Source organism: Manduca sexta, chromosome 28 (assembly GCF_014839805.1).
Source record: "Manduca sexta isolate Smith_Timp_Sample1 chromosome 28, JHU_Msex_v1.0, whole genome shotgun sequence".
Lineage (NCBI taxonomy): Eukaryota > Metazoa > Arthropoda > Insecta > Lepidoptera > Sphingidae > Manduca > Manduca sexta.
The window spans coordinates 6,716,073-6,743,693 of NC_051142.1; the positions used below are offsets into that span (position 1 = coordinate 6,716,073).

Here is a 27,621-nt window from a genome sequence, read left to right on the forward strand (position 1 = left end):
CAAGTCTAATGCCATATTGGATATAAACTTACATGCCATTATAATAATCAGTCGATTTTTTTAAAAAGCGCTTTATACTACATATTTCAAAAATCTTTTTAACTATTTTGTTTTACAGGACTTAACTTTTTTACTAAGATCAACTTTCCAAGTGAGAAAAAACGAATGAAAGTTGTACAATACACATACATGAATATAGAAAAGTTATAATATTTACAATTTATAACAAATGTCTCGACTTACAGACCAATTAATTTACAAATATTCAATTATACATTCGATTATAAATCTATTTAATAGATATCAGAACATCCGTTAAAAACTACTTGTCCATACATCGAAATATTCTAAATACATTGTGTTCTCCGTCGTTCAAAAATATAATAAGAATAATAATATTTAGATAAGTAATTTGGGATATAACAGGAATGTACATACTTTTTGATAACGTCGGCGGTAAACATTTCCAGCCCTCTCTAATAATTCTTGACAAATAACTCATACACATATAGTCACAGATCATATTGTTTATGATAGAACGTAATATAATTCTTTAATAAATAAAGAACATTTCGCCCATAATTGAATAAAATCAGTTCAATGACCTTAAACATTGGCGTAGTATTTAAATCAATATTCCGGGATGTATCCATGTTCTCTGAGCATCCTCCCCGCATCACATCCTTATGTGGAACTTGCCAGCTTTGGTGATGTACTTGACGCCCTTAAATGGCTTGTACTTAGCTCCGTACATGTCGAGCCGACTCACGCGCAGCCCGCTGACAGCTAGCTGTGGTATCGTGAAGTGCACGTTGATGCTGGGGTTGGCGCCTGAAGTATCGGCCCCAGTAGCCACCGAAACCTATATAAAATAAATTCTGGTGTTCATATTGCGAACTTTCGATATCTTAGTGCTGGTTTTTCAATCATTACATAAAGTTGTCAATGTCATAAAATATAACCGAACAAAAAATTACACTCAACACTACAATATGAACGTAAGAGGTTAAGCTTTTGACTGTTTTGAAGCTAAGAAGTTATAAAATGGTATGAGAAATCCGCGGAATAAAATAGACGAATCACTAAGGAAAAACTTACGGTTCCTCTAATGTTCGGTAGTTTCGGCAGTTCGATACGTCCTATGTCCCATAAAAGTACTTTACTGACAGGATCATAAGAATATTTTCCCTGGTTGGCTGTTAAACAGCAATTTAGAACACATTTCGGCATGCATATTTCTAGCGCAACATCTGGAAAATAAATGTATGGTTATACTGAGCAGCTTATGCATCAAATAAACAGATAATTACGATGAAAATTACAAACTACTCTTCCTAGATTAACAAAACAACATTAGAGTATTCTAGAATATAGCCAATTCCCGGCTTCAACAGCATGAAAAGCCTTTCCAGCTACAAAATCCCTAAATACTATAGCAATTTAATGCGCCATCGGCATCGGAAGGCAACTACGCCCGTGCCGCCGGTTGTGGCCGTGTGGTAAGACATATAAAATATTAACGTCTAATAATGCTCAGTTATTGCGCTGACGACAATGACCTGCAAACCGAAACACACCAGTGCGTGCCCATTGCTGCTTGGTCGTAGAAATAGACTTTGCGGTAGTACCTTACCTTTGTCAAACGTCTCCTCGCATAGGCGACCACCTAAAGATTCACCTCAGTATGTCTTTCATTCGTATTTAATATACAAAAAATGAACAATAAAGTAGCCAGTTTCCTTCTACACTTACTCTCCAAAGTTCTTCCCATAGTTTGTTTCGGTCCCACGGTGAGGTCCAAACGGCCTTGGTCACCGTTCGAGCGTAGAGTCAGATTATGACGCACATAAATCGGTATTGCAACAACGCTTTGTGACCCAATATGATACGACATCAAGCGGAAGCTACCATCGGGCGGGATAAACGATAAAATTCTTTCAGACTGTAAAAAAAATTACACAATGTTCAAGGATATGTTCAAGGTTATATACAAATTCTAACATTTAACTTGTATAGTTAGTATGCTGGAGTTATACAGGTTCTGATACTGAAGATAAAGCCGAATAACAAAACTTTCTGCTGATTTCAATAAACAATCCCAATCACTATCTTTGAATCTATAATTATAATGGACCAATCAGAATAAAGCTTGATTGACATGCATACAGATAACTAATTGGATTGGTTTATTTGCAAGATCGATCAAAAGTTAACAATTTGAATAATTTATAGGACGTCTTTTATAGCTGTATAGTTAAAAGAGTTAAGAGCGTTTACGCATCCGCGCGCCGTATGTCTCAAAAACAGCACTTTTCGAAGGAGATAATATCCATCAAAACATTATTTTAAAAACATATGAATTAGTAATTATTATAGAAAATTCTGTTGTCTAAAAAGTTAGTAGAGAAAATTTTTAGATTTATTGAGTATTTGTAAATTGTTTAATGATTACTGAACAGAGGGTTTTCAAATTTGCGCTTCGAACGTCTATTTCGAAGCTCAAAATATCTTAAACCACTAAGGAACATAACAATATGTTATTTTTATCTAACTATAAAGATCCTGAAGAAAAAGTTAGTAGAGAAAAATATCTTTTTATGTTTAATTCATGAGAAATAAAAATTCAAAGAATTCGAAAATTTCAGAAATGTTGGTCATTTAAATGATTTTTTTATCACTATATCTTACTTAATTGAATATAATATTGGATTACTATAATAGAAGAACATCTCCTTGAAAACATACAATTTAAAAATTCTACAAAATTAGTTCTGTTATTTTTCTATAAATATTTTAAATACCACTATAAAACGCAACGCACAAATCGTTTCAAATTAGTCCGCCTTGAGGCTTTCTAGAGAGAGGATGTATCGCTCGTCGCTCCGGCGAGACTCCAGTTGGACTTTACTGTGCGTAGAAAAAATAGTCACGTGTATACAGTGATTGCCACATCTTAGTACTTTAGTAAGTAAAATATTTTTTTCTTTATTGATTGACAATAATTTTAGTAGTTACTATAAATTATTATTATATTATTATGTTTCAGTCACAATGGGAAGTAAAGCTATTTCTAGGCAAGAAAAGGAAACGTAACAACGCTGAAACTTCGGCTAAAGCAAAAGCTAAAAGATTGATGTACTAATGTTATAACATGCGTCTGTAGTTATGGTTGTTGCTTTTTACTCATTAAACACTTGAGCATAGTTACTCGAAGGAAAAAATGGAACCTTAAGCTAAAAACAATTAGCCCATTGAAATGTTACATGAGCTTTGTATTTTTAGAGGACCCAATTTTATTTTTAGAACATGTGTGGGGGTCAATTGAAGCTTAATCTCAAGTTTGTGAGGTCGCCCCCCTTGTCCCCTGGCCGCCATCATGGAAAAGGGGTGAAAACACTTTATTCGCGATATCTCGGAAACTATGCGTCTTACATAAATTTTGTAAAGTCATAATTTGTAGCAAATTGTTTTGCCTACAAATATGTTTATATAACTTTTTGCCCTAAATTAAAAATTAAAGAAGTTATAAGCAAAAATGTGAGAAAATGTTTATAAAAGTTTTCTTTTTTGCTCTATAACTTTTTTTTTACATTTTACAAAAAAAATTACCCTCAAACTAACTTGTAAATGATCTTTTGAGGAAAATTGTTCCCTATATTTTTTTTTTTTATTTCATTCATTTAAGACGCTGTTACAGCGCTCCAAAGTTTACCGGGTTCGTCAATGCTCATGAGAATCCGGTCGAAACAAAATGTTTAACTTATTTTTGATTTTTTATTGTAAATATATTATTACAATTTTTTTGTTAAATTCGTACAACTTTACTTATTTATTCCTAACTCTTTTCTTTGCCATAGAACTTACCAAATTTAACTTATCGAATGTTATGCAGGTAGAAAAGGTATGAGTTACCATTTGGGGATAAAGGAGAAAAAAAAACATATTTGCAGGCAAAACAATTTGCTACAAATTATGGCTTTACAAAAATTTTGTAAGACGTATAGTTTCCGAGATATCGCGAAAAAAGTGTTTTCACCCCTTTTTCCAAGATGGCGGCCGGAGGACAAGGGTGGCGACCGCACAAACTTGAGGTTAAGCTTCTATTGACCCCCCACACATGGCCCAAAAATAAAATTGTGTCCTCCAAGAAATGCAATATTCGGTCCTTAAATTGTAACATTTCAATGGACTAAACGCACATTTCAAAACTCGTTTTACGCCCGCGGGGTGCGCGGTTGTATGCGGTACCCGCTGTATTGGCGGCCAACTATTAGAATCGTGCGGGCCACGGTAGCACCAGCGCGCTCTGTGGTTAGTAGGTGGGCGACTGCAGTAGTCGGTAGGGGGAGGGGTGGTTACAGAAATCTGACGCCATTTTCCTCCCAAAAAATATAACCAACTTCCGAAAAAAGAAGTTTTTTATTTCTCACTTTTTAGTTATACACCTAAAAATGACATCTCATTACATACACCTTCTGACTCAAAATATAAATTCCAATATGTCATTTCTAATGACTTAATTTAAACTTTGAATACGCTAAATATTAAAAACTGCAGATCTATGGAGTAATTATGTGGTCCATTATAAACATCGTAGCACAGTAATTTTCCTGATTTATTGTCTGATTACGGAGTTCTGGTGCCTATCTTTCGGCTTCATGATGAGCTCCACTTTACTAAAGGGTACTTTCTAAATGCAAATGCATTTGCATTTAAAGAGTGAAAAAAAGCAATTTGTAAAATTGCCGTTAAAATTTGTTAAAAATGTTTATTTTTTTATAATTACAAAATGATACATATAAACTATTTCATGATGAATTCTTATATATTTAATAATAGAATTCTTCATTTATCATAAATTCATAAATCATAAGTTACATTCCAATTAGATAATTAAAGCGAAAAGATCAAAATTGGTTGGTCTGACTATAAAGATAGCCGACGCGCTAACTCTACGCACACAGCTACGCAACGGCTCTGTGTGAGTGAATTTTGCGAAGAATTACCTATAGTTGACTTCACGCGCGGCACGTAAACGCTCTTAACAAAATCCCTTATTTACCAATTACCTTTAAGGCTACCAAAGCTATCCTGCACTTAATATGCCCATAATATCAAAAAGATAAACTCGCGTCCATAGACAGAATAGGGTCCCCTGACTATAATCATATATTCATACATATGAGTATCTAGTAAAAACAATTTAAATACTGACCTCCCAACGTTTGAATCTCACACACGGATGGAATGATACATCATCAAAGAGCCGCGGATTCACAAATGTGAGTGTCAAATCTGGCATGCCACTTAACTTTATGCAGCAATCAATCTGCAAAACACAACAGTAATAAATAAACAATAAACAAAGGCATTAACCTATTATTTTACTAAAAATATATAACAAGAATAGCAGCAAATTAGGGCATTTGTGTTATTTCTTTGCAGAGGACTTGCTCCAAGTTGCTGGTATTCTGTATCATTGTATTACATTTTTGCAGTTACTACTCTCATATTTAAGTAGTTACTCCTATATGGTTGACAGAATAACCTTGTGGAATTACATTATGCGTGAAGTATGTTTCGCAAAACCCACATTAGAATAGGATCTGGGCTAATGAAAAACGATATCAAAGCCAAGTATCTATACTCACATATCCCTGTATCTCAGCGGACACTGTAGCACCACTCTTATCAATTATGGCATCGACTTCTTCAACAACGTCGAAATAAGCCTCGTTGTTAGCGTATTTGACGCCCGACCGCCGCCATGGCACATTTGATAGTTGACCGGATGGTAAAGTTGATGAAACACTAAAAATTTTATCAAATTATTACTTTTAATAAGAGTATGGTTGTGTACATTTTTATGTACATGTGTAGTTTGAAACCCAGGGAGAGACATGGCTAGGATATGTCCTACTTTATTCCCCTCAAAAATTTTAGTGGGTCTTTTACCCCGGTAAAATGTAACAATGCAGGCAGAGCCACAAGCAAAACTAGTTTGTTTAAACTTGCGGTCTGACTCTGAGGATTAAATTTTTTAGTATATAATATTTTTTTGCAGATTGAGCCACAGTGGCTTCCTATGAGGTAGTGATAAACATATGATGCACATACTTTGATTTCCCTGTGACAGTATTGGCAATTGTTCTTAAAATATTGGGTGGCTTGATCAATTCCTTCAAGATATTACTTTCTGTGGCCAATGGGAACCCATTGTCTAACATTTCATCCAATAACTGAAAATAAAACAATGATTTCATTAGCAATCATATTTAAAATATGAATTATTCATTTTAATAATAGTTAATTATCATACCTCATAAACAACTACATAGTTTTCTTTTATTATAGTTTCAGTGCAGTCTGAAAAGTAATCCTGAAAATTTTATTAAATTTGTTAAATATTCTAGGTCTGTTCATATTGCTTCTAATGTAGTTTAACAAGTACAAACTAGTGATCAAAAGTTTAGACTCTATAGAGCATTAACAGTTACACACAATACATTCCTCAGAATTTAGTCCTTTCATACACATGTTACATTTCATGAAAGTGGCAAACCAGATTTGTTGAACACTGATTATATTTATTCATTTCTTTGTAAAGCAAAGTGACCACATTGTACCTGGTGGTAAGTGGAGTGGTGTCTAATGGAATGTCGGACTGATGAGTTAATTACCCCACAAGTCGATACAACTTATCTAGCCTATTGGAACCAGTCATACACAGGCTAATTCCAGAATGTAACACAATTACATCAGCCACTATGGTGGGTGTATGGTACCTTGAGTATGGTGGCTGCTATCCAGGCGAATATAAAATATATCCTACCACCAACAAAACTATTATCAAAAAAATTTACAATGTTTCATGCACACAACTCACTTGGAATGTGTCAACAACCCTGTGTAAGAATTCTATAACAAAAAGAGGTGTAACTTCTTGCTTACATACTGCCACAAGTGCTACACCTCCTCTTTGTATAGAGATCAAGTAATGATGTGGTGCAGCCAGTATTGGTGGGACATCCTGAAACATTCCTATTATAAATATTTTTATGTAAATAGCTATACTGAAATTAAACTTAAATTAATTTCAATGTCTAACATTCGCGTAAACATAAGAAATCATTAAATAGCTATACTGTTAACAAGTTTAAATACATTGATTTATGAAAAGAAAGTAGAATAATTTGTAAAATTTTTGATTACAGAGAACCGTTTCTGTTTTTTCCGACTAGGATCCAAGCTATGTTCACTAATAAACTAATTAATATATCTGATAACTCGTCAAAATTGCAAGTTTTCGCACAATATATTGTAAAAAGTTGATTGGCCAGAAAATGTTTATTGTGGGTTGTACTAACATTAGGCGATGCTCTCTGTGCTTCCAAATAATAATCACACACAGAACGCGGTATAACACTTCTCCAATGTTTCTCTAGGAATACATCCCTGTAAATAAAAAATATATATTGGTGAAAATGCTAAATAATACAAATCCAAAAGGCAACATTTTAATGTAGCCGTGATGACTGAAACATACCCCGAGGGATTTATTATAAACAAACTGTGAATCATTTTTCGTCGCGATTCTTATCACTAATTTCTTTTACATTTATTGAGCGGACAATCTTTTGTCATCTGCCCTATTTACAAAATTTTACGAAAATGAAAACTGGCACTCCAACCTTCACGCCTTTCGACTAGTGATAGCCAGTGACAAATAAACTAGTGTTGTTATCAATAGTATGCTATCGATAGATAATCGACTATCTATCGAAAGTCAAGTTCCTATCGAGGGTATCGATAGCTCTCTACGGCTTTAATGCCGACGCCACACACAGACAAATATTTGAACAAAGACTTTCAAAGACTTTGCCACACATTAGAACACAGTTTTTCTGGACCTGCCGCACAGGCTTTGTAAATAAATTTGCTCACAGTATTCAAAGAGACAACAAACACGATGGACCGCGATTTTGTGGACGCAGTATACTTGTACTATTTGTGAATATAATTATTTATTACATGTACCTAAATAAAAATAAATTTAAAACTCCGATATGGAGCTAGACAACAATTTACTTGTTATTCTGATCCAGGCGACACTGACCAAATTTAAATTTTTATGACTTTTACTTTTAAGTTTTCATACAATCGGTTCTCCTTTAAACAACGCCATAAAACTGAACTTTGCGCAAATGTGGCAGGATACGCAAACTTTTTAACTTCGAACGCCAAAGCATGTTTCGACCACACATTTTGATGTGTGGTCGAAACATGCTTTGAACTTGTTCTTGTTCTGAGGGTCGAAACATGCAACAACTGTCATGTCAACAAAACAGACATAAAAGTCAAAGGCATAAATCGTATTAGTATAAAAATTAAATTCGAAATTGGTATTTATCAAAGTAAACAGTAAACTTATGTAGGTCATTACTGTAGCTTAAAAATTTCGAAACACCTGCTCACAAATAGTTAAGCTTTGCGACAACAGATGGCGATTATAATAATTTATGTTAATTTTAGAATTACCTAAGCAAAAATTGTGTAGCACGCTGACTACGAGGGATGGCGATTCTTTCGGAAAAAAATCGGTTCTTAAATCGATTCGAATCGAAGTCTGATATCGATACACAAAAAAAAACGAGGCATAAGAAATCGACTTTCCAATAATCGATCTTTTTTCGATCGATTTGCTTTTTGTGTTTGTGTTTTCAATACAAATAGAAACCCAATAATGGAAAACAAAAAGGCTACTGTAATAATCGATCTTTTATAATTTTTAAGTAATTAAATTTGTTTTTTTACAATTAAATCAAAGTACCAGGAATAAAAAATCATTTATTTCGATTACATTTAAAAATCGAAGAATCGATTTCGCCATGCCTATTTCTTACCAATTGGTAACAACTTATGGAGTTTAAATTTGGCTCTGATATCCTTCTTTATAGTGTATAACTATAAAGAAGAACTATGAAGAAGAAGTGCAACACAATTTTGCGCAGTTATGATCGTACACATAAGTAAATCTTAAACACTTGTTTATTTCTCGCTCGGCTTTTGTATCTACCGGGGGTGAGGTGTTGGTTTTCCTTCTCTGCTGCTCCTTTACCGCTCTTCAAAAAATATTCTAGCATACATCTTTTGCTTTACTTTTGCCTGGCACTGTCCTTCTCTCAACACAAACACTAATTCCTAGCATGTATATTATGGGTCTTGACTCTTGCTTTGCCTTGACCCCACAGAGCATAAAACTGGCTAATTCTATTATCACAGAATTTTGACTGACATTTTTTTTCGATATAAGTTATTAGTAGTTTTTATCTGATATCAAACTTAAAATATCTTTGATGCCCCATCATTATTAAAATTTTACAAAAAGAAATAAAAATTTAACAAAATGCATGCCGTGCAAGATTAGAGCGGCGGCGCACGATCATCCATATCTAGGCTGGAGACAAACTTAATAAACGGGCGATAAGACAATTTTTTGTTTAAATAAAATATTAACAAAAATATAATTTGAATCAGTGTAAATTATTATTGATTTAAAACAATTTATTTCACAATATTATTTTGTTAGTTATACTAACAAGCAATTTCAACCATCTTTTCAATACTGCATACTTTTTCGCGGGGTTTTCCAATTTTCTTCCCCTGATCAACTTCATATTTATCGATTTTTTCCCAACCCTTCCAATCGATTATAACAGTCTTACTCTGTATTTCATTTTTGATGCTTTCAAATCCATTTTTGCATTGAGCTCCGCTATTCAAATCTTCACAAATAGTTTTTGCAACTTGGAAAGCATTTCCCATTGTATGCAATATTACACCTACAGGTCCTGTTCCCAACCACCCAGCTACATATAACTTAGCCAAATCCTTAGGACTATTATCTACAACACAACCCTTATTATTTACTACCAATCCATTCTTAAATACTAGATCATTATCAGCCTTTATACTTTTATATCCAATACTCCTAAAAGCTAGACCACAATCCACATTTTCTGTAGCTTCAGTTGCTACACATTTTTGATTTTCCCATTTATCCCCTACAAGTTTGTTACATGTTAATTCTAAACCAATCAACTGCTTCTGATCATTAACTAAAAATTTATTTGGACTTCTAAAGAACATTGGTTTGAAATATTTCAAATCATGACTGTCTGCAACAGTTTGTTTTTCATTCAGTGATTTTAACATTAGTTCAGTCAATCGTTTTCTAGGGCGAGGTAGATCTTGTACAATATTATCGATATTATGGAAGTCTAGCTCTCTCCAAACAGTTTTACAATTTTTCAATTTCAGCTGCTCCCTAAGTTCTTTTATTGTGAAAGCTACCTGAAGAGGGCCTCTTCTCCCAATCAATAATAATTCTTTAATTTTAGATTCTGCTAGGGCTTGAAGTGCATGTTCAGTAATGTCAGTTTTTTTCAGTTCATCAATTGGGGTAAAGAGAATTCTTGCTACATCTAATGCCACATTTCCTTGTCCAAGAATTGCAGCTGTGTTGCAAGATAAGTCAATCTGAAAATATAATTTATTAATATTTTATTCACCAGTTATTAAAGAGACCAGAATTATCAACTCTTAGTAGATGCACATCTTGAAGCCAATATGAACACACAATCAAATTTATTTGTCCTTTTGACAGAAAGCCTTCTCCAACATATATGATATCCAACATATGGGTTTCAAACATAACATTAAAATTTATGACATACATATTTAAACTTACTTTTAAATCTTTATCACTTGGTAAACCATTATACCACCCAACAAAGTTGCGAGCGGCTATAACATTATTTGCATCTTCATTTTCTATACCCAATATCTTGTCTTCCTCAGCACCATAAGTCTAAAAACAAAGATTTTCAAAAATTTGTAATAATTACAAAGTACAATTTGTAAATTAAAAGTTTCATCATAATTTGTAGTCATCTCTAGAATATATTTTGATAGATCTGCATACATATATGAATCAATAGCTATTATTATAGTAAGTTCATAAAATGTGGGCCAGATATACTTTTTTTACTTTTCCTATCATTAGTGTTCTGAAGGTTTTATTTAAGTCACAATTACAAGATAACAAAATATTATACTACCATTACGTGAACTAAAAATGCCGAACTGCTAACTCCATCAGAGTTGGCAAAAATCTACAAAATCAAACATACCAACTGCCTCTAATACAAGACTATGTCACTTTTTGAGTCACAATAGTATCTGACAACTCCTTGGGTGTAAAATTTTCTTAAAACTTATTAACTCGCTTATTTTGCGCTATTCTGTGTGCAAATATGCAGCTCAAATTTCCGCCACATGACATAATAGCTCTCGTATGATGAAATACTGCTATTTTGTTTCATGTGTGATATTATTAATCAGTGGTGATTATATATTTATAGTTTTTATATGCTTATTTTATCTCTTAAATCATGATAACACATAAAAATCTATAATTTATCAACTGCTTGATTGGCTTGGGTGGTATTTAGCCCATTTTAATTGCTTACAAATAAGTCTTGTTAAAGCAGTTTTCTTTATTTTTTTTTGCATTTCACTACCATTCTTTGTTATTAATAGAATGGCTGGACATGCTTTAACACAAAAACATAGGTGACATGTTATTTACATTAGTAATGATTTCTATGGAGATGCTATCCACAGTTGAGAGAAAAAAAAACACTTCAAACAAAAAATAATTTAACATTTACTGGTTACCAATTTTGGAGTTGGTGACTATTTTGCTAGTGAAGCTAGATAAATACATGACATAATAAGAATTAACATTTCATATCTTAGGATGGTGAGCGCAGTGGAATACCAAAAAATATCTTGTAATTCAAGGTGTTGGATGGTGTTTCTACTGTTTATGGGCGGTCTTATTGCTTACCATCAGGCGAAAGACAAGCTCATCCCGTCATTACAAGCAATAAAAAAAAATAGAATATACTTCTGAGGTACAAATGGATACAAGGTTTAGATAGATAAGACATTGGTTCTATTGTATGGGTGATAACAAAACAACATTGTAAAGATAAGTTAAAGAAAATTATCTAGTATGTATCATTCCTTAAATTATATTTAAATGTGTGACTAAAATTTTATATAACTCTTTTATATACAGCAAACACTTAAAGAGTGAATTACTTTGTTTCTATTTAGAGGACATTGTAATTGGTGTTATTAGAATTATGAATGATACCTACTATACCACTTTTTATGTTATGTTTATGGGTGATCTCACTCAGCGCAGGGTGTTAGATGCTATGTAATATGCATTAATTAGTAATTATTTATTTTGACTACTAGTTCAATACAAGCATTCTAATGCATCCACATACCAAGGTTATTACATAGTCAGCAGCTTGTGTATAATTATACAGTTTTTTTTTTAATTACTAAATATTATATATAATAATTACCAAAAGAACAGCATCATAATGTTGTCTCAGCTGGTGGAGTCCAACATCTTTCCCCAGAGTGATGTTGCCATAAAAATTTACATTCGGCTGAAGTGCTACTTTTGTAAACTGATTAATTACATTTTTTACTTCCGGGTGATCTGGAGCCACACCATATCTGGAATTATATTAATTGTAAAGAATGATCAAAACCTGTCCATTACACAATACATAATATAATTTTTGTAATAAATTCATATTGCATTCTTAATTACTTCAACATGCTGAAGAATCTATTGAAAAAAACAAACAAAATGTAAAATTATTTGAATTCGTATCGTAATTAATTACAATTATCCTTAACATGGAAAACATTGGGTACCTATATTTTCACATTTAGGTTTTTATCTATGTATGCATAAAATTACCTTATTAATCCAAAAGGCACTGGAAGTTTCTCCATAATATCTACATTGCATTCCATATTTTTTGTTAGATGCATCGCAGCGTAAAATCCAGCCGGCCCAGCTCCCACTATACATACTTGAGGAACTTTTTTAGGACATGAAGAATATGTCCTCATCACTGTCTTCAAAATCTTATAAGACATCTTGGTGCTTGGAACTTTATCGTCTGACTAGCGGATAAAACTGTTTTTCATGTAGTTTAAAATGATAATACAAAATATTTAAATAAAGTGGCGGGGTGAAGAATATTTACATACAACTCGCATGATTACATGTACATCATTAGAGTTGATTCTAGTGATATATAATTCTTATACTGCTATTAATATATTTTGAAATAGTCTGCGAGGTATGAAATCTTTAATAATTACTGTACTAAATTAAATATAAATTACAAAGTTGAATTTCTGCTTGTTGCATCAGTTACCCCATGTTACACTGTAATCTGTGATAATAATTAATGATAATAAATCTGACACTGTGTGACAGAAAACAGGGTTACCAACTCCTAAAAAAAAACAGCTAAAAGTCACGATAAAATATCCCCAAATAGCCCTAAATGCAAATCCAAGAACCCCTAGAAAAGCCCTGTACTGTCAATGTTATTTTATCTGGTTTAGTGTATACTCAATGTCTATACCTATCTAAGAATTTAATTGAAATAAGTTCTCTGTTTTATTAATTTTTAAAGGCCAAAGCCATGCCTGTAGTTGTGAGGATCAAATAAAATTATAATACAGCGTCTCAGAACAATGCTTGTCATTGTTCTGAGACGTAAAGCGTGGATAGTGAGGGAGGTGTATTTGGAATTATTGCATTATGCTTTGTAGAAAAACTTGAACGTTTTTAATCGATTTTGCATCGATTGCATGAAACCATTTTTTTGGCAGGCCTTAAATTTTTTTGGGCCCTGAAAAAAGCCCACTACACTTATTGTAGTCCTAAATTTAGGGCTAAAAGCCCTAAGTTGGCAAGCCTGCAGCAAAATTGACAGTTGACAGTCGGACGACAATGTCAAATATAGAAACACAGACTATAATAGATACGCCGTGAAAAGTGGAGAGACGTTTCATTCTTTAGGCGTTTATTTATGTTTAATCGTACTGACAGCGTTCGATTAATTTTTAAATCACGGCCTAATCAGCTCAACCAACCTTTAACGTCACTGCTTCATGCCTATGCAATTTGGTTTAAAAGTTCAAAAATAGATATTACTACATTTAAATATATTATTGCATGTGTAATTTCATTTCGTTGAAAATAAGTCTTATAAAACAATGTGAAATTATTATGACCTTTCTCAGGCGTCTTTCACCCATGACTTACTACTTGACTTGCTGTCAATCTCGCATCAGTCTCTCAATGGTGTTTTTTTATATAACTATTAGCTATGCAAGTGCCTTAAAAAAGCATTTTATAAAAAAACAGTACTTTATACTGTATGTTAGTCAATCACCTACAGAATGTTGGGCGAAATATAAAATTTATTATTATGCCTACATCTCGAAGTTAAAGGCGTGAATATGTGCGTGTATTGAAATATTTAAATATTAATTATGTTATTTGCATATCTCATAAAACTATAAGTACCTAGAGTATCCATACATTTTAGCACGAAAAGTTCATATGAATATTATAATATACACGATGCTTGTGTTTCCCTCAACGATACGTAATAGTCGCATGTGTATGAATGGATTATATGTACACATAGTGTGTATGTGGGATGACTAATGCGTAGAGAGTATCATCAATCGGTAAACCTAGGATAATGCTACGACCCGAAACTCGCAACACATAAACCCAGTAACTATAGTTGCCTTAAAAATCAGACTCGTACTGCGGGTGCACAGTATAACCATTCTATAACATTCTTTCAAAAAAAAATATCCTTATAGTACTCTTTTTTTGGGACTGAATAGAATCTACACAGCAGTCTATATCTTACTCTGTCTAAGCTTACGGAATATATTGCATCCTCTTTGTAAGGCTCTAAACGCAATCAAACGCATGTCAGTCCATAATTTATTAATTGGCTAATTATTATTTTTTTAAAAAGCATCTTACAATTAAGAAACATTTATTTTATATCTCTTACAGTTATCTTTTTCTTGAAAAAATATTTTTTTTCTTCATTTATTTCAAATGTCGTACTAAAACAGTAGGTCTCGAGACACTTGGGGCTGTGACGTCATAATTCAATTAGACAAAACTACTACGCCTTAAACTCGTAATCTTAGGGATTTGCAAAGAAAGTTTTAAACTTTTTCACTGGAATTGTAAAAATGACAACGTACAGACGTGTGCCGTGCAAATGTGTAAAAGGGCAAACAAGGAATATCCCGACAAATTGATTATACACGTTCCTAAATGTTCGATACGTCGGAGCAAATGGTTGCAGTTAGCACACCAAGATCCTTAGTTTACATATCATATAAGTCTGCTATCTGCTTTTGTGAAGACCACTTTGATGTGGGTATCCAGAAATTAAATGCTCCGATCACCTTAAAATAATTTTACCCAAAGAAATCTTTGTTCTTTTTTTTTATAAATATAGCATGCACTACTTATGTAATTATTATAATATCTGTCTTACTTTACAACTGCGTAATGACATGGAGAATTATATTTGATACAGAGTAATGGGTTCTGACTGCAAAATAAGAATGAAGCCAGACTGTTTGCTATCGAAATTTGCATATCAATAAGACAGAATAAAACGTACTTAGGTACCGCATCTCCGCAGCCTAGATCAACCGAAAGAAAAGGCGATGTATAGACGTGATTAGAGTTGGGTAGGACATGACATAAAAAAGAGTTTGTAAGAGTAGCCTCTTTTTAGCATTGAGCCGGTACAACGTCCTACTTCAAATGAAGCGAGGCGAAGTGAGGCTCGGTGCTTCAATGCGTATCTTACAGTATTTTGTTATGTTAACCCTCAAAATATTTCCCTCTCGCTCGCGACTCGAAACGCAGTAATGTAATGTCCATTGTAAAATAACGTCCTATTGCAATTTGTAGCATGCGGTTCTTTACCTCATTGTCTTCGTCCTACAGTTTACCAGAGACGGAGAATAAGTAACGCGACTGCCGCGACATAAAATTTGAAGTAGTACAATATATAATTTTGAGCCGCTCTTACATTTTGACGTCATGTCCCGGACAAATGTACCGCCTCTTGTATGTGCTACTCAACATTAGACGTGATAAATATACCGTAGGATACCTTTGTCATACAATGTAAGTCTTTAGATTTGCTATAGGTTTTAATAAATATTTATTTATTGCAGTACTGCTTTTATATACTATACGGGCTTCATTTAGTGATACCTCTTATATAAAATGAATTCGTAATATTTTCTCATATAATTATTGTTTACTTTCAGCAGAAAACAGATCAAAGAGCATATACGGACGATGACAGAAATTTTATGACGTCACGCAATGTACAACGATGGCCGCCCGCGTTTCAGCTCTTGCGATCAACAGATTAAAAATGTCATATTTATTTTGAAAAAATAAAATATTTACAATTTGTTGTCACACAAGATATATATTGCGTAATTATTATTTACCTAGAATCTATTATAAATAATATATTTCATATTTTATTACAACTGTCAAGTTGCCAATTATATTGAACGTCTAATGTCCGCCTTAACCGGTGCTACAGTCTTTGTTCGAAATTCGCCATTCAAATTTTTCATTCATGTTACTGATTTGAGTTTCGTCATTCAATTATTCACAAGTATCATTCACTCTTTTCTGATATAAAAAGTAGTCACCTAAAAATTTAATGAAAATAACATAAATTAGTAATCTTCGCGTGTGGAATATAAATATTTTTGAATAATTTTATTGTGAATACTTTGAGTGTTCATTTGTTTTTTCACAAAAAACATGTCTCATGTACCAGAATTAAAATTACTTTTTGCTAGGTTATTACCTATGAAAAATGGGTAAGTTAATTAAATCTATTAAATTAATGCATACCACGTTTGGATAGATCAATGTACCGAAAAATATAAATATCTTTTGAAACGTAGGCACTTTTAATTTATACGAGACACCTTTTCATTATGTTTCATCATTCATTATTGAGGAAATTACAGATGCAATGTTTTTTTGGAATTTTTTATAAACATAAGTAATAAACTGTACTCCTTTCGAAACCGCAATGTTCTTAAAAATATAGTTCATGAGTTGATTTATTGTCTTACATTCATTGCTAAAGAAATCATGTCAGATTCGAATATTTTGAATTACCAAAATCTTAGATCAACATTATCCAATAATACCGTTGATTCGGTAATAAATAATGGTTTAAAGTTTATCTAACTACATTTGAACCTCTGTTTGTCTCTTAGGATGACCAAAATTATGGTATTGGTAATTTCTATTGTTTTAATTTTTACAATAAGACCATATTCAAAACAGTTTGCGAAGACATGCAATATTTAATTTTTAAAATATATAAATTTTATATTTTATTATAGGTACAATGTCACTAGACGAGGAGTGAGAAAGTTTAGTCAAGATGTAGATAAGTCTTCATCAGTGGCCAAGGGTAGTGTGACCCCACTACCACCCCTATCTGAACCCATGCCCAATCTGCCTCCAGTTGTGTATTCAACTGTTAAATCAGAGGAAAGTGTCACTGAAGTGACCACATTAAGCAATGGTCTAAAAGTGGCATCTGAGAAAAAATTTGGACAATTCTGCACTGCTGGCGGTATGAATAACCATAATTTATGTGCACCAGTTAAAGGATGAATTTTTAGTTATAAATCTCTTCTTTTTTGTACTAATAAAATAAATTTTGCTTACTACTGTCTAAAAATTTGCACCTTAAAAATATTGATATTATTTCAAATTGTGAATTCCAGTAATATTTTGTTGTCATTACTAATGGTAGACCATTACTACAACTACTACAACTTATTTTATATACTATAAACTTATTCTGAGTTTACAAAATATATTGTTGCTTGTCTATCAATTTATTTGCATATAGACATTATTAACTTGTTCAATCAATTTCATTAAGGAAACTATGCAATGATTGTCTTCGCATGTTCTGATCAGTTGGACTTTGAACAAATTGACATATATTGTAAATTATGTCAATTTAAATTAATTGTAAGCCATATTTGTGAAAGGTTTCCATTCACATTTCCAACACTCAATTATATTTAGAATATAATAAAAAAAATATGTTTTGCTATATGTTAAATTATATTTAGTCCCCAGTCTTTTGTATTTGACAGGTATTAGTGATGAGTTGATTAATACAAACTCAACTCCATATATCCCATACTTTTTTTAAATATGTTTGAAGCTAAAGCTACTCACAATTTCAATTGAGGATATTTTTGTTCGTATATCATTTATATTTATGACTTCAGTATTCATATGAACATTTTGTTTGCAGTTGTTATTGATTCTGGACCAAGGTATGAAGTGGCGTATCCTAATGGAATATGTCATTTTCTTGAAAAGTTAAGTTTTGGGGTAAGTTTATTATTTGAGTTCGATAGAGAATATATTTTCCTAAGTTCCAATTAAAACAGCTTATCTCATAATTATCATTTTATTAGCATTGCTTAAAATAAGCTTACTTTAGCAATTATTATACAAAAGAACAGTTGGAAATACCAATTTCACTCTTTGTACCAACTGCAATAAGTTTAATATTCATGTAAAAAAATTAACAAACTAAATAATTCATTTTAGGTCATTTTTAGTTCCTAATATATTTATATTAATTTTGTAGGAAAATTGACCCTGAATACAAAGCTTTGTAATTTTTTGAAAAAGAATTCAAGTCACATTTGCTACAAAATATAGATGTAAAGTTTTATGCCATTTCTTACCATACAAGTATTGAAACTTGTAATGGTCCCATAGTATTTTGGTTCTTATAGCCAACAAGATCATGATCCTGTTGGTCAATGATCAAAAACTATGCATGGTGCTCACACATTTTTTTCAAAACTTGTAAATGCAGAACCATTTGTCTTTAATAATGATGGACAGTCTCCTAAGAAAGTTTCCTTGTAGCTACAGCGATTAAGGTAGCTGGCCTAGTAAGGCCTTTTTTAAATCCACCCTGTATTACTAAATTAATCATTGTATTAGGAGAATTATCAATGTTCTATGCTGTGACAACAAATAACTGTGAATGCTTAATAATTATAAAACATATAAATAATCATTTCAGGCAACTCATAAATTTGCAACTAGAGATGTAATGCTGCGAGAATTGGAGAGACATGGAGGTATCTGTGACTGTCAAGGATCCCGAGACACTACTGTTTATGCAACCAGTGCAGATTCCAGGGGACTTGAAGCAATTACACAGGTTAAATGCTTCATTATTATAATTTTTAATAGCCCCATTTATATAGCCAGTCAAAAGTGAATACAATCAATATACCATATATTGAAAAAAACGTATGAGTTTTATAGGATTGTGGAGATTATAAATAAGGATATATGCAAAATAATTAACTCTAAAGTGGCGCCAGTTTCGGGAGTAAACAAAATTTCGGTTTAACACTTGAAAATATAACATCATAATTTATTTTAATCTCCAGGTTTTAGCTGAAGTAACACTGCGACCACAGCTTTCTGCAGAAGAGATTGAGGCAGCCAGACAAGCAGTGGCTTACGAGCTGGAAACATTGTCCATGAGGCCTGAACAAGAAACAATTCTAATGGATATGATCCATTCCGTAAGTAGTATAAGTAATTTACTAATTATTGTACTTGTTATAGTTAATTTGTTTACAGGTTTTTTTTTCTTTTACTTATGTGGTGTTCAATAAAGAATTATCTATCCATCTAATTTATTTTAATCTTTTGTCTTTGGCAATGATGTTTCAATGCTATTGGTAATTTTATTAAATTGGTTTTCTTAATTTACAGGCAGCATATAAGGGAAACACTCTTGGACTTCCAAAGATTTGCCCCAAGGAAAATGTAAACAAAATTGACAGAGGAATAATATTAAACTATTTGAAAAATCACTATACTCCGGATCGGATGGTTGTTGCTGCTGTTGGCGTAAGTCACATTAACAGGCATTAGTATTAACAATACGTAAACAAATGATGTTCACATTTTACATTCATATTATTTGGTGATTTAAATGTTAGCATCATGCATATTGCATAATAAAATTCATTTTCCAGGTTGATCATGAGCCATTTGTTGAATATGTTCAGAAGTATTTTGTGGACATGAAACCAACATGGCATTCTGAAGATAGTGAAAGTTTTACGCCTAAAGTAGACAAATCAATTGCACAATATACTGGTGGAATTGAACAGGCAAGTTGAACAAATTGCTCAGATAATATTGTTGTAATTAAATTACATATAAGCATTAGAATAAAATTAATGAGATTATTTTTTAGGAAGAATGTGAAGTTCCGTTATACCCTGGATCTGATTTGCCCGAATTATCACACATTGTTATAGGATTAGAAAGTGAGTTAAATAACCATTAATATTATATTTAATACTAAGATAAAATTAATCAGAATATGTTGTATTCATGGTACTTACTAGTTCAAATTTTGTTTAAATTTTTCCTGTTTGGCGCTTTACTAATATCTTAACTTACCTACCCTTGTCCTTAATGGACATATAGCTGCCATAGTCAAGTACCAAAAGCTATCATAAAAAATCAGATAAATACGATATCAATAAAAAATCTTTCATTAAATTTCAGGTTGTTCACACAGTGATCCAGATTTTGTAGCGACCTGTGTTCTGAACATGATGATGGGTGGTGGCGGATCATTTTCCGCAGGTGGACCTGGCAAGGGAATGTATACGAGGCTTTACACAAATGTTTTGAACAGGTCTGTGGTATAAATTACTGTATAATATTAAATTAAAATCATAATGTGATTAGCATATCTATCTCACTGGCACTATTTCACCAAACGTTTGTTTTATTTATTATACGCCACCGGGAATTAAATTCGCCGGAAATATTTAGACGTTCATTAACTAGGACTTTATTTTTATTTGTATTTCTAAGTGCAATACTCTAACATGGAATTATAAACATCGGGTGTCAGCAGTGAAATTATTCCATAATATATCTATTCGTATGGTCATCAGATACCATTGGATGTTTAACGCGACAGCATACAACCACGCGTATGGAGACACGGGCTTGTTCTGCGTGCACTCTGCGTCACCTCCCAATCGCATATACGACACAACACTTGTCATTGCGCGTGAATTGGCAAATATGGCTGGAAAAGTCGGGGACATGGAATTAAGGGTATGGTATGATTTCATATTTGCATTGTTTGCATTCTTTTTTCCTTAGATTATATTATATCTATGACCTTTTTGTCGTTTTCAGAGAGCAAAAACACAGTTACAGTCAATGTTGCTCATGAATTTGGAGGCGAGGCCAGTGGTATTTGAAGATGTTGGGCGTCAAGTCCTTGCCACTGGCAAAAGAAAGCCGCCATCTTTCTTCATTAACGAAATTGGTGGGTTGAAAGTACAATTATATTTAAAAATATTTAATTTTGTAGACAAAGATGCAGTGACAAAATAAGTATTTTAGATAAACTTTGTGAGAGCACTATTAGTCCATTGAAAAGTTACATTTGGGGTTGCGTTTTTTAGAGGACGCAATTTAATTTTTTGAAATGTAGGGGGGGTCAGTGTAAAGCTAAAACCAAGTTTGTGGGGTCGCCACCCTTGCCCACGACCGCCATTTTGAAAATAGGAGTTGAAATGGTTTTACGATGTATCTCTTAAACTATTTATCTGACAAAAAAAATTATAAACATTTTTTGTTGCAAATTAAATTCTCTACAACTTTGGTCCAGTAACTTTTTGTCATAGAACTATAAATAAAAACGTTATAAGCGAAAATGTTAAGAAATCAATGTGAAGCAATGTCCATTGCAACGTCATCAGAACGTGTGTTTATAAGGTTCATAATACTTTTTTTTGCACTCTCATTACGTACAACACAAACCCGCGGTTGTCGGCTTGTACGCGAATAACTTGGATCCTGAATCGCTTTGGCACAGATGAAGCAATTGTTCACAAAATCAAAGTCTGGCTCTGGAGCTTCTGAAACTGACGATAAACTACTGGAGCTGCTGCTGCGACGACGAACAACATTATCGGTTCGATAGTCCATGTAATAACAATAACACGCAATATGTACAGTAACTTCCGAAACAGTTCGTAAAAAAATGTTTTTGTGAACAATTGCTTCATCTGTGCCAAAGCGATTCAGGATCCAAGTAATTCGCGTACAAGCCGACAACCGCGGGTTTGTCTTGTACGTAATGAGAGTACAAAAAAAAGTATTATGAACCTTATAAACACACGTTCTGATGACGTTGCAATGGACATTGCTTAACATTGAATTTCTTAACATTTTCGCTTATAACTTTTTTATTTATAGTTCTACGACAAAAAGTTACTGGACCAATGTTGTAGAGAATTTAATTTGCAACAAAAAATGTTTATAATTTTTTTTTGTCAGATAAATAGTTTAAGAGATACATCGTAAAAACAATTTCAACCTCTATTTTCAAGATGGCGGCCGTGGGACAAGGGTGGCGACCCCACAAACTTGGTTTTAGCTTTACACTGACCCCCCCTACACTACCAAAAAAATAAAATTGCGTCCTCTAAAAAACGCAAGGTAAGGCCTAAAAAATGTAACATTTCAATGGACTATATAAAGAATTGATTACGTTCACTCTATAATACGTAATATGAAACCGCATTCAGAGTAAACTATCGGCATTCGAAACTATGTTACAGTGATACAACATATGTTTATTATTTTCAGAGAAAATCACATCCGAGGATATTATTCGCGTGGCAAGACGCATGTTGAGCAGTCGGCCGTCAGTGGCTGCACGCGGAAGGCTGGCACATTTACCTACGTTCGATGAGATTCAGTCAAATATGTCTCTCTCGAAAAGTGATGCTTCACCCCAAGGCCGAAGATTAAATTTGTTCCGTGCATAAATTATTAAATACTTTCAATTACTAATACACTTAAACATAAACTGTAGCAAAATTGTTGAAAATTAAACAATATTTATGATAGTCAATTTTCTTTGATTATTCAAGCGAATTTTAAATAAACTAAAAGCAAGATAGTTGTATCGTAATTTGAATAACTAGATTACTAGACTGCCGGACTTTCTGTTTATAAAAACAACAGCATAGATTTAACAGTTCTCTATATTTATAAACCTATGTACAAAATCCTTACACTAAACATTAACAATGTCAGTTTTCAAGACATCTGATTTACATAAATTAAAATAGATGCTCAAAATATATTTTTTGGTAACAAGATGTGGTTCAGTCTTGACACTTTTGTGTTAGTAGGTTAACAATGCCTAATATAATTAAATGAACACATTTTATATCTCAGAGCTGTATCTAATAAAAATCGATTGACACACCATTGGAAGTTAACACACAGTGTTAATTACATATATTTGTAAAATGTCATGTTGAAACAAATTTGATAATGTAAATCAATGTCTTTTAAAATCTTTTTGCTTAACATATTTTTACTGTGCTAACTTCACAGCGGTCTTGGCTGCTTCATCAGCATCACTGATAATTTGCAGTGGTAGCCCGGATTCTTCAAGTAACTTTCTAGCTTCACTTGCGTTCGTGCCTTCCAAACGAATAACGAGAGGGTGCTTCGGCGGTTTTACTTTGCATGCAGAAATTATTCCGTTTGCAATTGTGGCACAGTTCACAATACCTATAAAAAATGATTTTTTATTTTTTTATTTAAGTATTTAAATATATAAATACTTAAATAATATACAATTTGTGTAAAAAGGGTATTTGAATCTCTTATGATTATGTTCACTGTGTTTATTTTATACGTGCGAGATCACACGTCAGGGGTCTAATAAAAACGAATTATGTGGGATTAGGAAATATTTGTTGAGTGTTAAAATGAACACTACAGCAGTACAGAACTCATTTTACTGTTTGTGTAGTCAGTAGCTGACGCGAATCGTTTTAACTGTACTTGTTGTAGATGAATGCTAGTAGGGGACATTTATTACGTATTGCAGAGTATGTCATCGCACTAGTGCTCAGTGTGTTACGCGAGTGTTCGACGAGACCTAAGTCGCCATAGCGAATTAACCCTCATCCACAAGTTGTCTGTCAGTCATAATAACTGAGATGTAAGTAGATAAATACGACATTAATAACACTTACCACCGAATACATTAACGAAAACGGTCTTAACTTTAGGATCAGACTCTAGGATCCTTAAAGCGGCTGAAACTTGGGATTGTCCGACACCGCCACCCATATCCAAGAAGTTAGCGGGTTTGCCACCATTCAGCGTAATGATATCCATTGTCGCCATAGCTAAACCAGCTCCATTGACCATGCAGCCTATGCTGCCATCCATATCAATGTAAACCAAATTAAGCGAAGCTGCTTCTCTCTAAAATAAAACAATTACAAATTTACATAAATAGTTATTCATGTATGCAAACTTATTTCCATTTGAAAAAGTCGAGTTGAAAAATGAAATAACATGAATGACACTAAAAACAATAATAGTACAAAATATACATGTAACAAAATTTGTTATTTTTACATGCACCTTTCTATACCTACTAATAACAACTCTAGAGATGTTAATATAAACTATCAATAAGCTTACGGTAAATAAAACATAATATTTTTATTGCTAACATAACACGGTTTGATAACAAATATCCTTATCCATATGAGAAGATAAGAGGACAGTAGAATAAAAATTTTCCTCAACAATGCTTGCTTGTTTGTTTAAACTGCACGGTGAACACAGCATTTACTTGTTACATAATTATCAAATGAATCAAATTGCAATCTCTATAAATGTATTCCAGTAAAGAATTTGCTCCTTTGCCACATACATATATTGGTACTGAGTTATAGCTAACATAATAACTTTTTAGTTCTTAAAAAATAATTAGGCTTTAAAGCTTGCAAAGATTAAGTGCCTTTGGCAATTTTTATAACAATATTACCTCTCTGGGATCCATTTCAGATACATCGTCCAGTGCAAAGATCTCCTCTTGTCTGAACTTCGCATGATCATCAAAGTTAATCTTGGCATCCACAGAAATAACCCTTCCATCATCTGTCTCAACCAAGGGATTTATTTCTAACTGAGTAGCATCTACCTGAAATATACAAAATAGATTTTTTATTATTGAAACTAGGTACCCCTTGGTATTTGGATTACTAAAACATAACAAGCACATATGATGTATTTATCCCTGCAGGGATATGCAGAGGCGCAACCAGGGCACACACTTTTCACCAAATGTGTTCGTCCCAAGTGATATAGGGCGAGCTTTTCGCCATAGTGGGCACAAATTCCAGATTCTGAGCTGATACTGTGCAGAAAGGCCCAAATATCACTTTGCCCAACACAGGATTCAAACCCAGGACCTCAGAGCGTTGCCGTACCGCGCATGCAGTCCAACTACGCCACCGAGGCAGTATTTGGATTTCATTATGTACATATTATAAGTACCAATATATAATAACCTTGTTTTCTTAATTTCGTACATAATAATGAGTGTCAAAGAGTCATACAGATAAAATTGTATAACATAATATGGAATGCTGATAAGATTTAAGCATATTTTAAGTATGATATTTTTACAACATTGATTTTGTGAATTTTTAGGCATTTGTGATATAGTATGATTTTTTAAATAGATTTGAAAGCTTTACTTTCTAGTTTGCAACTTATAACTTCCTAACAATTGCAGAATCTATTAAAATTGGAAATAAAAAATCATTGTAAGAAACAGATTGGGAGAAAAAAGTCGTGTTTCAACTAACTAACATTTAAATTGAACTCCCAGTTAACTTAAATAGAATCACCTCTCATATAGGTTTGCAAAATATTGAATAGCAAAAATATTGAATGTCAATTTATACTGGGTATTTCATATATTTTTATCTAGAAGTGGTATTAAATTTGAAAAGATAAAAGTTATGTATAAGAGATAAGTAATGGTATATTTTATTTTGAATTATATATTTCTTAATAAATTTCAATATGGTTGTAATATAATGCATGGCTGCAAGACATTTGGTGGTACAGTTTTGAAGCAAATGAAGAATAAAGCAAAAGGTTAGGAACATGGAAGATAAGTGATCATAAGGGTTATCAGGACACAAATCTGCTGGGTAAAGCAAACAGCTCTGCGGAATAATATGGACCTCACCAGAATATGTTGCTAGGGTCAACATACAATCTCATCTTATATAACAAGTCCAATCTTACTACAGTTATAAAAACAAATATTTGTGAAATTATTTGGATGTTTGTAAGAAGTAAACTCGGCTGAATGGATTTGATGATATTTGGCACTTGAATAGACAATGTCTTAGATTCACACATAGGTAATTTTTTGTTCCTGAATTATTAGTAAACTTTTATTTTATTTTGCATTAATATTTGGCCATTATCCCAAAGTACCTATTTTGCTATCAATAGCATAATATCATATCAAATTTAAAATGCTTTGGTCATGGCATTAATAATTATTAACCCATATCAAAATTACGATTATTGTTTTTGATCATTACTAAGAAATAACTCATGCTAAATATTATAATCAGAACCATACAAACATACCCAATAACATTGTAATTATATTACCTTCAAAAAAAGCTGCCATAATTTTTTTATTTCTTCAGCACATTTCTTCTTTAAAGGCCCTTTAAACTCTAAGAATTCTGCCACCTCATTTGCAATCTTATCTGTTACGCCTTCATAGATGTCAACAGGTACAGTTTTCAGTAAATGCGGTGTCTCTTCAGCAACAGTTTCAATATCCATGCCGCCTGCTGGTGATGCTACTATTGCAGCTCCATTGAATGTTCTTTCCATCACAATACTGAAGTATGTCTCTCGTTTTATGTTCACACTTTCAGCCACCATCACTTTATCGACAAGGATACCATCTTTTGGTGTTTGTTTTGTGATCAGTTTGTTTCCAATCATATTTTGAGCTAGCTTTAATACCTCATCGCGATTTTTTGTTAAGTGAACTCCTCCTTTAAAGCCATTATCGAAGTGACCCTTGCCCCGGCCGCCGGCTAGAATCTGCGCCTTCACAACGTATTCATCGGCCTTGAAATCCGAAAGGGGTTTCGAGTCAAATTTGGAATCGATCACACGGAAATCTTGAATAGAAACCTGATATTTACGCAGTAAGTCCTTGCTGTGATATTCTTGTAGGTTAAGATTTCTTCTAGCGTTAATTCGTGGACAATATTTCGGCATTAGAATAGTTAACATTTTGAAATTACTAGTTTTCTTAAAAGCGGCCATGCCGAAGTCTGTTTCTTAGTAACTTGTTTTAAATAGCTGCTAAACAGCTAGAACTGGTTTACGTACTGATTAAATAAATAGTATGATGATAATAATAGTTACCGTATTGCCAATTGCACGAAGAGAAGTAAACGATAAGGATAAATATTGATAAAATAAAAATGTTCTCTCTTTGCGTTTGGAATTCGGACTTCGTTCAATCACAAATTTAAATTCCTCCTAACAAACGCATGAAAGCGTTCTATATGAACCAGTGTGAACTTTGAAGAACTAGGTACCTACCTATTTTTTACTGGTTATCACTGTCAGATGAATCTGTCACAGTCAAGTGTCATTTTGTTAAGGAG

General features: G+C 32.8%; 4 protein-coding genes across 5 annotated transcripts; 1 reads left to right on the forward strand and 3 right to left on the reverse strand.

The window, feature by feature from the left end:
* Positions 1 to 16: 16 nt before the first annotated feature.
* Positions 17 to 7,734, reverse strand: LOC115441841 (AP-3 complex subunit mu-1). The gene is made up of 10 exons (XM_030166754.2): positions 7,547 to 7,734; positions 7,368 to 7,455; positions 6,887 to 7,030; positions 6,320 to 6,379; positions 6,118 to 6,239; positions 5,652 to 5,811; positions 5,216 to 5,329; positions 1,753 to 1,942; positions 1,099 to 1,250; positions 17 to 862 (listed from the first exon to the last, which is right to left on the reverse strand). Exons 1-10 carry the CDS (start codon positions 7,579 to 7,581, stop codon positions 677 to 679), a joined length of 1,251 nt encoding a protein of 416 aa, XP_030022614.1. The 5' UTR covers positions 7,582 to 7,734; the 3' UTR covers positions 17 to 676.
* Positions 7,735 to 8,827: 1,093 nt separating this feature from the next.
* On the reverse strand, positions 8,828 to 13,365 carry LOC115441839 (NADPH:adrenodoxin oxidoreductase, mitochondrial). The gene is made up of 4 exons (XM_030166753.2): positions 12,851 to 13,365; positions 12,444 to 12,600; positions 10,751 to 10,870; positions 8,828 to 10,539 (listed from the first exon to the last, which is right to left on the reverse strand). Exons 1-4 carry the CDS (start codon positions 13,030 to 13,032, stop codon positions 9,595 to 9,597), a joined length of 1,404 nt encoding a protein of 467 aa, XP_030022613.2. The 5' UTR covers positions 13,033 to 13,365; the 3' UTR covers positions 8,828 to 9,594.
* Positions 13,366 to 16,580: 3,215 nt separating this feature from the next.
* Positions 16,581 to 22,996, forward strand: LOC115441843 (mitochondrial-processing peptidase subunit alpha). The gene is made up of 12 exons (XM_030166758.2): positions 16,581 to 16,848; positions 17,386 to 17,621; positions 18,321 to 18,400; positions 19,110 to 19,250; positions 19,486 to 19,623; positions 19,817 to 19,954; positions 20,083 to 20,220; positions 20,307 to 20,379; positions 20,624 to 20,756; positions 21,022 to 21,187; positions 21,272 to 21,404; positions 22,733 to 22,996. The coding sequence occupies exons 1-12, from the start codon at positions 16,790 to 16,792 to the stop codon at positions 22,912 to 22,914; spliced, it is 1,617 nt and encodes a 538-aa protein (XP_030022618.1). The 5' UTR covers positions 16,581 to 16,789; the 3' UTR covers positions 22,915 to 22,996.
* Positions 22,997 to 23,115: 119 nt separating this feature from the next.
* Positions 23,116 to 27,557, reverse strand: LOC115441844 (succinate--CoA ligase [GDP-forming] subunit beta, mitochondrial). Of its 2 annotated transcripts, XM_037444417.1 has the most exons (5): positions 27,377 to 27,554; positions 26,600 to 27,073; positions 24,948 to 25,103; positions 24,142 to 24,376; positions 23,116 to 23,671 (listed from the first exon to the last, which is right to left on the reverse strand). In XM_037444417.1, exons 2-5 carry the CDS (start codon positions 26,942 to 26,944, stop codon positions 23,472 to 23,474), a joined length of 936 nt encoding a protein of 311 aa, XP_037300314.1. In that variant the 5' UTR covers positions 26,945 to 27,073; positions 27,377 to 27,554; the 3' UTR covers positions 23,116 to 23,471. The 2 variants fall into 2 exon arrangements, with proteins under 2 accessions (XP_037300314.1, XP_030022619.1); XM_030166759.2 differs by having other exon boundaries at positions 26,600 to 27,557.
* Between the last annotated feature and the right edge of the window lie 64 nt (positions 27,558 to 27,621).

Excerpts from the sequence above, each read along its gene's own strand:
- LOC115441839 (XM_030166753.2), bottom strand. The coding sequence starts at position 13,032 with ATGTCTTATAAGATTTTGAAGACAGTGATGAGGACATATTCTTCATGT. Across the intron at positions 10,871-12,443 it reads ATTATGATGCTGTTCTTTTG|ACTTATGGTGCTGAGGAAGA; the intron begins GTAATTATTATA and ends CTTTGTTTTTAG. Across the intron at positions 10,540-10,750 it reads CAAGTGATAAAGATTTAAAA|ATTGACTTATCTTGCAACAC; the intron begins GTAAGTTTAAAT and ends TTATATTTTCAG.
- LOC115441843 (XM_030166758.2), top strand. The coding sequence starts at position 16,790 with ATGTCTCATGTACCAGAATTAAAATTACTTTTTGCTAGGTTATTACCT. Across the intron at positions 18,401-19,109 it reads TTGAAAAGTTAAGTTTTGGG|GCAACTCATAAATTTGCAAC; the intron begins GTAAGTTTATTA and ends TAATCATTTCAG. Across the intron at positions 19,955-20,082 it reads TGGTTGTTGCTGCTGTTGGC|GTTGATCATGAGCCATTTGT; the intron begins GTAAGTCACATT and ends TTCATTTTCCAG.
- LOC115441841 (XM_030166754.2), bottom strand. The coding sequence starts at position 7,581 with ATGATTCACAGTTTGTTTATAATAAATCCCTCGGG. Across the intron at positions 6,380-6,886 it reads GGGTTGTTGACACATTCCAA|GATTACTTTTCAGACTGCAC; the intron begins GTGAGTTGTGTG and ends TAAAATTTTCAG. Across the intron at positions 1,943-5,215 it reads TGAGATTCAAACGTTGGGAG|TCTGAAAGAATTTTATCGTT; the intron begins GTCAGTATTTAA and ends TTTTTTTTACAG.
- LOC115441844 (XM_030166759.2), bottom strand. The coding sequence starts at position 27,274 with ATGGCCGCTTTTAAGAAAACTAGTAATTTCAAAATGTTAACTATTCTA. Across the intron at positions 24,377-24,947 it reads CTGAAATGGATCCCAGAGAG|AGAGAAGCAGCTTCGCTTAA; the intron begins GTAATATTGTTA and ends GTTTTATTTTAG. Across the intron at positions 23,672-24,141 it reads TTTCGTTAATGTATTCGGTG|GTATTGTGAACTGTGCCACA; the intron begins GTAAGTGTTATT and ends CATTTTTTATAG.